General features: G+C 34.8%; 3 protein-coding genes across 5 annotated transcripts; 2 read left to right on the top strand and 1 right to left on the bottom strand.

Moving 5' to 3' along the window:
• Positions 1-11: 11 nt before the first annotated feature.
• Positions 12-5,937, top strand: LOC114528069 (S-formylglutathione hydrolase-like). Of its 2 annotated transcripts, none has more exons than XM_028549646.1 (11): positions 12-187; positions 557-631; positions 951-1,039; positions 3,143-3,241; positions 3,525-3,649; positions 3,821-3,885; positions 4,470-4,524; positions 4,613-4,711; positions 5,113-5,178; positions 5,412-5,513; positions 5,763-5,937. In XM_028549646.1, exons 2-11 carry the CDS (start codon positions 561-563, stop codon positions 5,841-5,843), a joined length of 852 nt encoding a protein of 283 aa, XP_028405447.1. In that variant the 5' UTR covers positions 12-187; positions 557-560; the 3' UTR covers positions 5,844-5,937. The 2 variants fall into 2 exon arrangements, with proteins under 2 accessions (XP_028405447.1, XP_028405448.1); XM_028549647.1 differs by lacking the exon at positions 12-187 and adding an exon at positions 252-319.
• Positions 5,938-6,126: 189 nt separating this feature from the next.
• Positions 6,127-7,227, bottom strand: LOC114528257 (NADH dehydrogenase [ubiquinone] 1 alpha subcomplex subunit 5-like). The gene is made up of 5 exons (XM_028549885.1): positions 7,194-7,227; positions 6,926-6,970; positions 6,702-6,818; positions 6,506-6,571; positions 6,127-6,399 (listed from the first exon to the last, which is right to left on the bottom strand). Exons 1-5 carry the CDS (start codon positions 7,221-7,223, stop codon positions 6,286-6,288), a joined length of 372 nt encoding a protein of 123 aa, XP_028405686.1. The 5' UTR covers positions 7,224-7,227; the 3' UTR covers positions 6,127-6,285.
• An 88-nt stretch (positions 7,228-7,315) lies between these two features.
• LOC114528280 (coiled-coil domain-containing protein 134-like) lies at positions 7,316-11,032 on the top strand. Of its 2 annotated transcripts, none has more exons than XM_028549914.1 (7): positions 7,316-7,510; positions 8,167-8,288; positions 8,892-8,976; positions 9,279-9,352; positions 9,688-9,792; positions 9,988-10,062; positions 10,157-11,032. In XM_028549914.1, the coding sequence occupies exons 1-7, from the start codon at positions 7,387-7,389 to the stop codon at positions 10,262-10,264; spliced, it is 693 nt and encodes a 230-aa protein (XP_028405715.1). In that variant the 5' UTR covers positions 7,316-7,386; the 3' UTR covers positions 10,265-11,032. The 2 variants fall into 2 exon arrangements, with proteins under 2 accessions (XP_028405715.1, XP_028405716.1); XM_028549915.1 differs by having other exon boundaries at positions 7,449-7,510; positions 8,171-8,288.
• The last annotated feature ends 54 nt before the right edge of the window (positions 11,033-11,086 follow it).

The raw sequence follows: 11,086 nt of genomic DNA, 5'->3' as shown, positions 1-11,086 counted from the left end.
TTCAAGTACCACGTGTTACCGCCTGTTGCATTTGCAATTTCCAAAATTCCAATCCACTTTTTTGCAGACTTCCGATCCTGTGATCGTACGAGAGCGCATTTTATTCTGTTTTTTTTTGCGTCAAGATTTCAGCTTCACTTCGTCCCCTACTGCACTTTTTTTCGCGACGTTATTTGCAAGTACAAAGGTAAGTCACCCGTCGCATTTTTGAAGTTTGAAACGCCCCATCACTTTTCATATCATGATCGAGTCATTTTGTTTTCAGTTTTCTTGCATATCGATCTTACTGCTCTGCAATCAATGCACAAAATTGCGAGAGGCCGGTATAATCCGGGTAGACAATTCCAGTTACTTCCATGCTAGCCTAGTTACTGTTACATGCAGTACATCAGCATAATTTTGCACAGCCCAGAAGACGTGTTTTCTTATACATCTTTGCAAAGGCAAAAGTGCATCTTAAGATGTTGTGAGATGCACCTTACTACTTCAAGCTTGATAACCCAGTGCCACCAAGTACAGGTGAACTCTGTCACTTTGCCCCTCTGAACAATTTCAGAAAGATGTCAGATCTTACAGAAGTAACAAGTAATAAAAGTTTTGGTGGTTTTCAAAAGGTGTTCAACCACAAAAGGTATTACTACACTAATTCTTTCATGCCTGAGGCCGGTTGTTCAAAAGGTGTTTAGCTTAAACGGTGGATAAGCCAAAGTTTAGAAATACTCGATACATCTTGTGAATGACAACTATATCTTATACATTAAATATTTTCTTCCATTGAAAATTAAACTATTTACATCAAAATATTTCAGCTCAGTTGTTCAATAAATAGATCATTTTGTTTTCCATTTTGAGCTTATCCACCGTTTAAGCTAAACGCCTTTCAAACAACCAACCCCTGATGGACGATAATCATGTGATAAACTAATTATTAATGACTTTCTTTATAATAGCAAGGAGTTAGAGTGCCAAATGAACTTCGCCATATATATTCCACCACAAGCCAATGCAGGAAAAGTGCCTGTATTGTATTGGTTGTCAGGTACGTACTGTCAGTTCACCTCATAGCAAAGGTAATCAATCTGCTCAAAAAAGCAAGGTGGTGACTCAAAAAACTGAAACCATAATAACCATGTAAAAGCTGTCTTGGCACTCTAGGATTTTAGGTCCAATTACTATTCACTAGGACACTACCAGCAGCAACCATCACACTTGTGTCAATACCTCCAATGCTGAAAAAGCTGGTCAGGAGCATGGACATGAATTAATTCACAAGGATTTTAATGTTTCTCTTGAGTATCTCTTTAGATTATGTAATTCTTTAGTTTTTTCCCACTTTGTCTTTCTGAGTTAATAATGAAGAATGTGTACCTAATCATTTTCAACAGACATCTTCATCAGCATATATCATCAACTCCAGATCTCTGTTTTTTAGCAGACTCGCCAGACTGAGATTATCACATTCCAATTATCACATTTTAATTATTATATTCCAATTATCACATTCTAATTATCAATATCACACAGCACAGTAAAAATCAATTCAGTAATAATAGTTCACCAACTTGTAGCCACTCCTAATGTGAATAGTATTCAACAATTATTATAAGGTATACAAGACAAAGGAGGTTGCCGTCTCCAGATTAGGCAAAATCGGTGACTAACCCAGCAATTTATACCTGAGAGTCCAACAATTTTTGCTAAAATAGCAACTGAAATCACGTATCTGAGTCTAAATTAAAATAAAAGCCAACAAAATGATGGGATATGTCAAGCGAACAGTTCAAGAAGTCCGCAACCAATCGGTCCGTAAGTCGCTTTACCTCACCTTAGTCCGTAGTCTGTTTGCTTATGGGAGTCAAATATGGGCTCCACAAACAGTAAAAAACATCTTAAGAATTGAACGAGTGCAACGACGAGCCACTAAATTCATACTATCATTGCCATATAAAACCAATGTCTCGTACAGGGAGAGAATGATGACTATTGGAATCATCCCTCTGTGCTACTGGCATGAGTATTTAGACATGGTTTACGTATTCAAAAGCGTCAAAAACAACTCGGACAAAAATATTTGTAAAAAGTCATCTTTACGAGAAACAAGGATGTCAAGTACGTCAAATGGCATTTTGTTAAATGTAGCCAAGAGTCGAACTGTCAGTTTTAAAAACAGCTTCTACATCAGAGCTGCCAACGTTTGGAACACCCTTCCATGTTCTGTGAGAGATATCTCTATATCCCTTGGGTCATTCAAAGCACTTTTATTGAAATACTATGCAGATCTGACGGAACGAATTTACAATCAAGATGATCCTAAAACTTTCAAGTCTGTTTGTGTGAAATGTCACACAACTCGGCCATTACGGATCATCTCAACAAGACCATGCTGCTAACATTGCAATTTATAGCACTTTCTCAATACATGACTGATCCGTGATTTTCTAGATCATCTCTAACCAAATTTAATTGAATTAACATTTACGAATCTTGACTTCGGTTATGATTAAATCATTTCACTTGATATTTGTTGTTATCGTTTCTTCATGTATCGAGAAATTCCTATAAATTTGTTAACTTGCTTATATGTGTATGTTTGTGTCTGTCTATTTGTAAGTTAGTTATGGAACCCCGTTATTGGAGACATATCTCTGTGTGGTGATTCCAGCCATTGCATGTGTGTAGTTCATTTGTAGTTTATGTGTAGTTCATTCTAACTTTTTAACATGGCAAATTTATAAAATAAAATAAAATAAAATAAATTCTGAAACGTCGCCTTTAGCTTTGCAAACTACCTCTCGTAGCTTGTAGCTTTTTACGCTCCTTAGTTGTCAAATTTTTAGGCCCATACAGCTATGTAATCTGTCAAATGAAAGTGGTAGAGTTAGGGTGTGTAAGGGTTGATCCTCTTGCAGGCTTTAGGCTCAGCATTTTAACACTTTAATTCTGCGTTTCAATGACATGCTTTTGACTGGTTTTCTTTGCCGAGTATGAAAAATGACTTACGAGTTACGGTCGAAAAACACTTTAAAAATGTCATTGGCGCAACCGATCGAGGTTAAGAATCTCTAATTATCTACTGCAAAATATGTATCTTATTTTCTTTTTCACTTATTTAATGGGTTAATTCATATTTCATCCATTCAAGGTCTAACCTGCACTGAGGCAAACTTTACAGCTAAAGCAGGATGTCAAAGAATTGCTTCAGAACATGGAATCATTATTGTTGCTCCTGACACAAGTCCACGTAAGTCATGCAGATATCTGTAAATTTTTTACATATAAGTCATGTTTAAGAAACGTATAAATCCATGACCATGTTATTTGTGTGCACCTCACCTAATATTATCATTCACCTTCTTGGTCTTGGATTTTGGAAACGCTACTCGAGAAAATATCGGCAAAAGCATGTTTGTAATTTCTCTGCGAATATACGGTTATAACGAAGCCTTGTATGGTCAAACTTAAAAGCCGTGTATAAATGAATGTCGGAAGACAAGTGTGGTGAATGACGTCACTGAGTATTCCAGGTAACTGTAATATCGATGGAGAAGATGATGATTGGGATTTTGGGACTGGAGCTGGTTTCTATGTTGATGCAACTGAAGAGAAATGGAAAAAGCACTACAGAATGTATTCTTACATTACCAAAGAGGTTCGTTAAAAAGTTGGACACACCCTTTCACGATATATTTCACATGCGCACGAATCTTTCTAAAAACCACAAATCAATATACCTGTAGTTACAATATCGTCCAGGTTCGTCTGATGCGGTACAGTTGATGCAAAAAAAAATTATGATGTACTTATTTTGTGTATTTAATAGCTTCCAGCTCTTGTAAACGCTAATTTTCCTGTTCTCGAAGGCCAAATATCAATATTTGGACACAGGTTGGACTTTGCGTTGTTTTGAGAGCTTAGTTAACTACTATACTTCTCAAAATCTTCAGTGAAAACGTTGTGGTGTAAGATGGACTGTTGTGAAGATATCGACGCTTCAAGCAGTCAGTCTAGCGTTGTTAACTTTCGCTCGAGGATACAGCCAGACTATCATCTACCACACCTCATTCCTTAAGAAATCATAAGCAGTGGTCACGTATTTACCACATGCAATAATCAAATAATCTTAAAATAAGCGAAGAACCATTGAAAACACTGCATGCACGAGTATTTGAATAAAATACACAACATAGTATTTATTTCTAGCTTTTGACTACTTTAGCCGTCATTACGAATCGCTTTTAGGTTACATATAAAAAAACCTCAAAAGCCACTCCCGCCGATGATTAAGTATTAGTCGAAAGCTCGAAATGAATAATATCATAATGAAAATCATTTATATGTCGAGGTTACTAGCAAGCAAAGAACTTCACTGCAGATTGACACGATAACATAGACAAATATGCGTGATATAGCTATCAGGACACTAACCTATATCTGTAGTAAGGAGTGCGTCATTCGTTATTTCTTTTTAGTATGGGTGGACATGGAGCTCTGATCGCTTTTATAAAAAATCCTGGTTTGTACAAGGTTAGATAAATTTTCATCGTTAGCAAAGGTAAACTCCAGAAAGTGAAGCTTGTTGTTTCCTTTGCAACGTTTTAATCTTCATGTTTAGTCTGCTTCGGCATTTGGACCAATTTGTAACCCAATGAACTGTCCCTGGGGACAGAAAGCATTCAGTGGCTACCTGGGAAGTAATAAGGATTCTTGGAAGGTATATGAAATTAAGTTCTAGGTTAAGTGGAATGTATGTTCCATCAGAAGTGAAAATCGGTTAAATGGATGTTACTTTAATTATCGTTCATATCTCACGATAAAAATTGCATGTGGTTTCAAGAGTTTGAGGAGTATTTATATTTTGCTGTGGAGAATTTTATCCACTGCTGTGGAGAATTTTATCCACGTGCCATAATCACATGATTCACATCACATTTCAGATTATGCAGTTTTATTAACGCAGTGTTCTCCCGCTTCAATGCAATAGTAATGGATGAGCTGATTCAACATGATAATACTATTTTCTTGCCTATTGCAGTGCATGCAGTGTTTTAAAAGGCCATTTTTATTTTATCAAACGAAACTGTGTATCTATGCCAAAACTGCACTTGTTTTAAGGAATATGATGCAACAGAGTTGATGAAAACTTACAAAGGCCCAAAACCTGAGATTCTTATTGATCAGGTAAGCCCGACTTCGCCTTATGCCATTTAACATAATGCTAATCCCGCCGATGTGGCTTAACCAATTGACCTTTTCATAATGACGTCAAACGCGGGAAGTTACACGAAGTTTGATTGGCTGGTCAGTTTTGCAGAGACAACCTGGTAAACTTTGTGAAACCTCAGGCCTCCGCTTTGACGTCATTATAAAAAAAATTGTGTATTATCTCCCTAATCCTGTTTTTCTTATTACAGGGATTAGGAGACAATTTTTATGATGCAAAGCAGCTCCTTCCTGAAAACTTTAAGAAAGTTTGCGAGGAGGTTAATTATCCACTGAATCTGAGAATGCATGAAGTAAGTTATGTATTAGAAATGGTTGTTGTATCTGCCATGTGCTGTTAATGTTGTAATTACTGCTGAAAACGTACAGTGTGAATGATATCTGAAACTTGTATATGCCCAGCTCCTCATGATGTTTCTGCTGCTCTTTCTAGTGTTATGGTAGCTCATAGCTGCTAGTGTGTAGTGCCGTGGTTTCTATTGTTGTTGCTTCTTATTACTGAGTCTAATTGTGATTTTTTACTGAAGTATTTTACTTTTTAGGAATATGACCATAATTATTATTTCATCTCCACATTCCTGGAAGATCATGTGAAGCACCATGCTAAATATTTTGAACGTTAACTTTCTATTGCAATATGAAATTATGTCTTGAGTAGCCTAAATATCTAGAAAAACAACTCAATTGTGTGTATGTTTTCTGAGTAAAATAAATATTTTAGTATATTCAAATTTAACTGTCAAACATATTCTTGGGGAAGTTATGATATAATCCAAAAGAAACAAGAATATGATTTATACCTCACATCAATAAGATTAAGTCTTAAGTGTACAATTGAGTGCAGACTAGAAAACAGACCTACTTGCAATGAAAGCCCCTAGTCAAAGGACTCCCACATTCAGCAAAAAATTAAAATTGGTAATTTTAAAAAAAAGTAGTAGTCTCATCTCATCACATTAAAACAAATGTTGTCCAGGTGTTGCTTCACATATAATGAAACTTGTCTTGCCAACAATATAATACAAATCTTTAACATAATATCTTAGTAAATTAGTAAATGCTTATCTATGTGGATTTTCCAATTGGCCATTTCCACTGATCAGGTGGAGGTTCAGTCTGTAAAGGCTCCCATGGTTGCCATTCTCGCATTTTTTCTGCCAATGATAATTCATCATTTGCCTACAAAAATGATAACAATTGGAAATCAACTGATGCACAGCAGTGAATCAACTAATTGGCTGCATATTATGGTTTAATCCAGTTTGAAAAGTGTTTATATATAGACCTGTTCTATCACTTCTTCTATTTGACCACAACCAATTTTCTTTTCAAGTTCTTCAATATTTCCCTCCTACATGAAAATGTAGGAAAGTTCAAAACACTAGAGAAAAACTAAGAATGGATATGCCTTGGATATTGCTATCAGACCAACTTTGGCTATTGGTAGGATAATAAATATTATTATTCTTTATTAGCATTACCATTTCAACTAGTTTTATTCTCTGTTTTGTTAGGTTTTCAGTTGATGTTCTATAAACAGCAGTACTTGGCATGGTAGAAAGAACATCCAAAGTTTTATTATAAACAGAGATAAGAGTCTAAATGATGGAAAAATATTAGGTATTACAATACAGTGAAAATACAATTCAAAGAAATTACTATAATTTTCTACTAGTATGTCATTACTTTCAAAACTGTACATCACCTCTCTTGGATTTTTCGAGACAGCAAGCCCAGTTAATCCAGTTGTCTATATCATATAAAACTATCAATGAATTCTTCCGCACATGCAAGATCTCAAGACTACAAGACTACTGTCTGGGTTGATTTACCAGGGGTACAAAGAAGAGTGAAAATGCAAGAAAAGGAAATAATCCTGGCTATCCTGCAGTTTAAATTTTGGAGATCTCCAGCCCGCCTTTAAGGGAGCCCATCCTTTTTGATTAAAACAATTAAAAAATATAGACATTTACCTTTTTCAAATACTGTACAACTTTCGCCATTTTATTTTTTGGCCCTTCGCAATCGCACGTTAAAACACATCCGTCAAAAGTCGGTCAAAAAGACAATGCTGAGTCAGCAAGTTAAAGGATTTTGAAGACAAAGGCGCACCATGACGCACACATTGATTGAGATGTATTTATACATTTTAACGTAGAAATAAACATGGAGAAACAGCTTCGACTGTGCAGTTTCCTTTATCTAATTGCAATATCTTTAGCAGATAATGTTGTTTCAGATGTTAAGAAAGATACCAGCAATGGTCAGATGCCAAGTCAACTTGCACTTTGTATCCTTTAATATGATCCTTTCCTTTCTTGTAAATATTAATCAATAAAGTATGTTGTCTTTGACTGCTTGAATAGTTCAAGCCTGTAATCAGCAATTTTTAGTTAACCAATACTCAAACCAAAATAAGAATGTATGATACAATTCTGAAATACTGTAAGTCTAGAAATGGTAATATTCTAATTCTTCTCACATGCTTCTAATTAAAATGGCTCTTCAACTAAGGCACTCGCTGATCATGCAATGTTATATAATTAGGATCACACTGTAGTGCAATTTCTACAATGCAATTACACTCTTCAATCAAAATAAAGGCATTTTTGTATCCATACCAATAAAAATAATGGTGTACGTAGTTTCTTGTGCGGTTATGGAAGAACATGCACAAGTAGTATTTTTATCTTTTCCTTCTAATTCCTGCTATTTTCAACTCACAGCTTGCACTTAATTACTTTTAGTTTATCTTAATTTTCACCAACTCTATTTTCCTCTGGTTTTCAATGAATTATTGTAATTTGGGGAGAGCTGCTTTTTTATAGTAATATAATTGTTTGGTTTAGTATTTGATAATGATAAATATTAGAATTATTCTGCAATCTTATCTGCACATAAATGAACATTACATCTAAATTCACCTTAACAACTAATCATTGTTAGATAGAAGAATTTTCAAACAAAAACGTTTAGAGCAAATGGTGGCAGTAGAGAATGTTTTAAAATTGAATGACTATGAAAAACAGTACAAAATATTAAATATGATTTTTGAGAAGTTATTTAAGGTAAAAATCTAGTGATTTGTGGGTAGTTTCTTAGGTGGAGGAAAAGTAATAATTGCAGCAGAATAATTCAGACAAAATGGCATCAAATTGACATTATATGCAGGACCACATAACTACTCCCAATAATATAAACTGCATGGGAGCAAAAGCAAAAAGTTTTAGTGTCGATTGGCTAGAGTGAAAGAATGCTGCAAGGAGAATTTTGACAGTATTTATTACCTCCAGTCGCTCTGTTTTTTTGAAAGGTTTTTCAAAAGTGAAACTAGCATTGCCCTGCTGTCACATGATAGCCATTCACTTAGTATGTGCATCAGGATGGACACATATCCCATATCCCCTAGCGTGATAGATTTTAATGCCAGGTTTCACAGATTTCTACACATAATATATGTTCACTCATACTTAAAACTTTCAGGGTCTCAGTATTCAGAAATTTTTTCCAGTCATTGCAGTTTTGCAGAGGCAAAGGGCAATTGCAGAATTTCAATGACAGACAATGTATCAGTTAATTAGTCATTGTCATTGGGTGCACGCTACACCGCTCTGCTTCAAGTTTTTTATTAGTCAAATAATATTAATAAAAATTTAATCTAAATCAAACAGATAATTCAAGAAGCAAAGAAGGAAGTTACAACGAGTGGATATAATCCTGGAGATGAATTTCCAGTTGAGCAAAAACAGAAGGAAGGTTGAACCATAATTGAAAACTTTGTTCCTTTTTCATTTTTTTCTCATGTTGTAGGAATTCATCACGAGCTCAAAGAGCTGCTATGGATGCATGAACCTTATGAATGTTTAAAAGAGAAAAAATATCAATAAATTCTTCAAGCATTTTTCATGTGCTGCATATTTTTATTCAAACGGGAAAAAATTATATATGTTTGTAGCTGCGTATGAGATGCGTAGGAAAGAAATTTACTCAAAACTCTTTTTTGTGGTACCATGCATGCACTTTAGAATTTATTATTATTTCTGTTGACTTTTTTTCAGCCATAGGACACATCGTTGAGAACACAGCACTGCTTGGTGATGTTGTCCTGAGACTGCCAGATATTACAAAAAAGGTCAGCGTTATATTACTTGTTTTCAATTAACTAACTTTTTCTTAGAATTAATCGGGGCGTAATTAATGAAAGAGGACTTTAAAGAATGATTGGCGATTATTAATTAAAAGAGACAAATGTTCTATCGAACAAGATGCTTTCCAGGTCTAAATATTTACTCATGCAGCAAAACATATTCTGCGAAGCATTTTTTATTTTCATCTGTCATAATTTTTAGTTATGGCCAGCACCTGTATGCTTTTAACTTCTTTCAAATCTATGTTCTCTTTGTTCCCATTAAAGGCAATATTTCGCTCTCCGAGACTCGCGCTATTTTTCAATTTTGTTTCTTTCAGCTATTCAGTAAAAACAAAGAGTGGAAGCTACTAACTTTATGGAGTTTAAGTTTTACAAATAGTACAACAATCTATGATGAAACTGATAGTAAGCTGTTAAGCTTGGTGAGAACAATTTTGCTATATCATGATTTAGTGATTGACGAGGACAGTATGACGTATGCATAACGTCTGCCGTGTGGTAAAACCGTAAAACTATGTGTTACATGCATATATTTATCTCGTTATATTTTAGCGCCATTAAAAAGCTCTGAATAAATATGTTTCATGCACGTATTATTTTCCATCATAATTATTTAGATGGCACAAGAGTTGAAGCTTATTCCTCGTGATCCAAATTATTTTAATCCGTTCACAGAAGAGTCTAAAAGAAAGGTGGGTGCTGTGTAAAACTAAATCAGAGTTTGCAATCTTTCGGATTTTATCTACTTCTGTTCTGATAATTCCATGATCTTTCAATGCGTTTTAGATAAAGAAATCAATCAAGGAGGAAGATCCAATATCTTCAAATCACGAAAATAAAAGTCATAAAAAGAAAAAGCCAAGAGGTCCAAGGCTCAGTCATGGTGAACTATAGTTATCATAGTCCATAGTGTTACATCACGCAACATTAATAACTAGAGGTCTAACAGAAATTATGCTTGCATGTATGGCTTCGTTTACACGGTACCTAACCGTTCATCACATCTTCGTTTGCCGTTATGGAGCAACGATAATTAGCAAACGCGTATTATAATTTCATAGACTTGGTATATTTATGCAGGTCTCAGACATTTAAAATCTTCACAGCATTTCATTATTTTCAAAATTGACAGTTCTGATAGCAATCTGGTATGGTGTAAACGGGATCTTAGAATTCTAGCAAAATACTAGACTATAGCTGTCGGCATAGGTGTGGAAAAGTACATTATAACAAACCACATTCCACAGGCACCTTGTTGTAAAAGCTTATTTCCATATTTATCGATCAAAATGGGAAATTGCCTTTTTTGCATCATGAGAGTAACACCTTAATTACCTCCAACTAACAATCAGTCAAACAATTAATGAGGCAACAGTTATGTATCTTCATTGATTTTTCTGCACAACTTTTTTCCCTGCACAATTTTTGTAACTCACTCTTAGATCAACATTCAACAGTAAAAAGTTTTCTGTTTGAAAATAAAAAATCGCTACAAATTTTAAATAAGTTAAACAATGTTTATGCGGGAAGGGTGAACCTAGTTGAACAGAAAAAGACGAGATAAAATTGAGACGAAAAAGCAAGGATTCGCTCAGGTGGAAAACCGCAATGTTGACTGTACAACAAGTTGCAACAAATGTCCTGGGGTCGGTGGTTCAAAAGGCGTTTAGCTTAAACGTTGGATAGGTTCAAAATGGAAAACAAAATTATCTATTT

This window comes from Dendronephthya gigantea, unplaced genomic scaffold (genome assembly GCF_004324835.1).
Source record: "Dendronephthya gigantea isolate DGI-Jeju-01 unplaced genomic scaffold, DenGig_1.0 000048F, whole genome shotgun sequence".
In the NCBI taxonomy this organism is placed as follows: domain Eukaryota; kingdom Metazoa; phylum Cnidaria; class Anthozoa; order Malacalcyonacea; family Nephtheidae; genus Dendronephthya; species Dendronephthya gigantea.
Note: the sequence above shows the minus strand (reverse complement) of the source record. Positions and strands in the feature narration are given on the sequence as shown.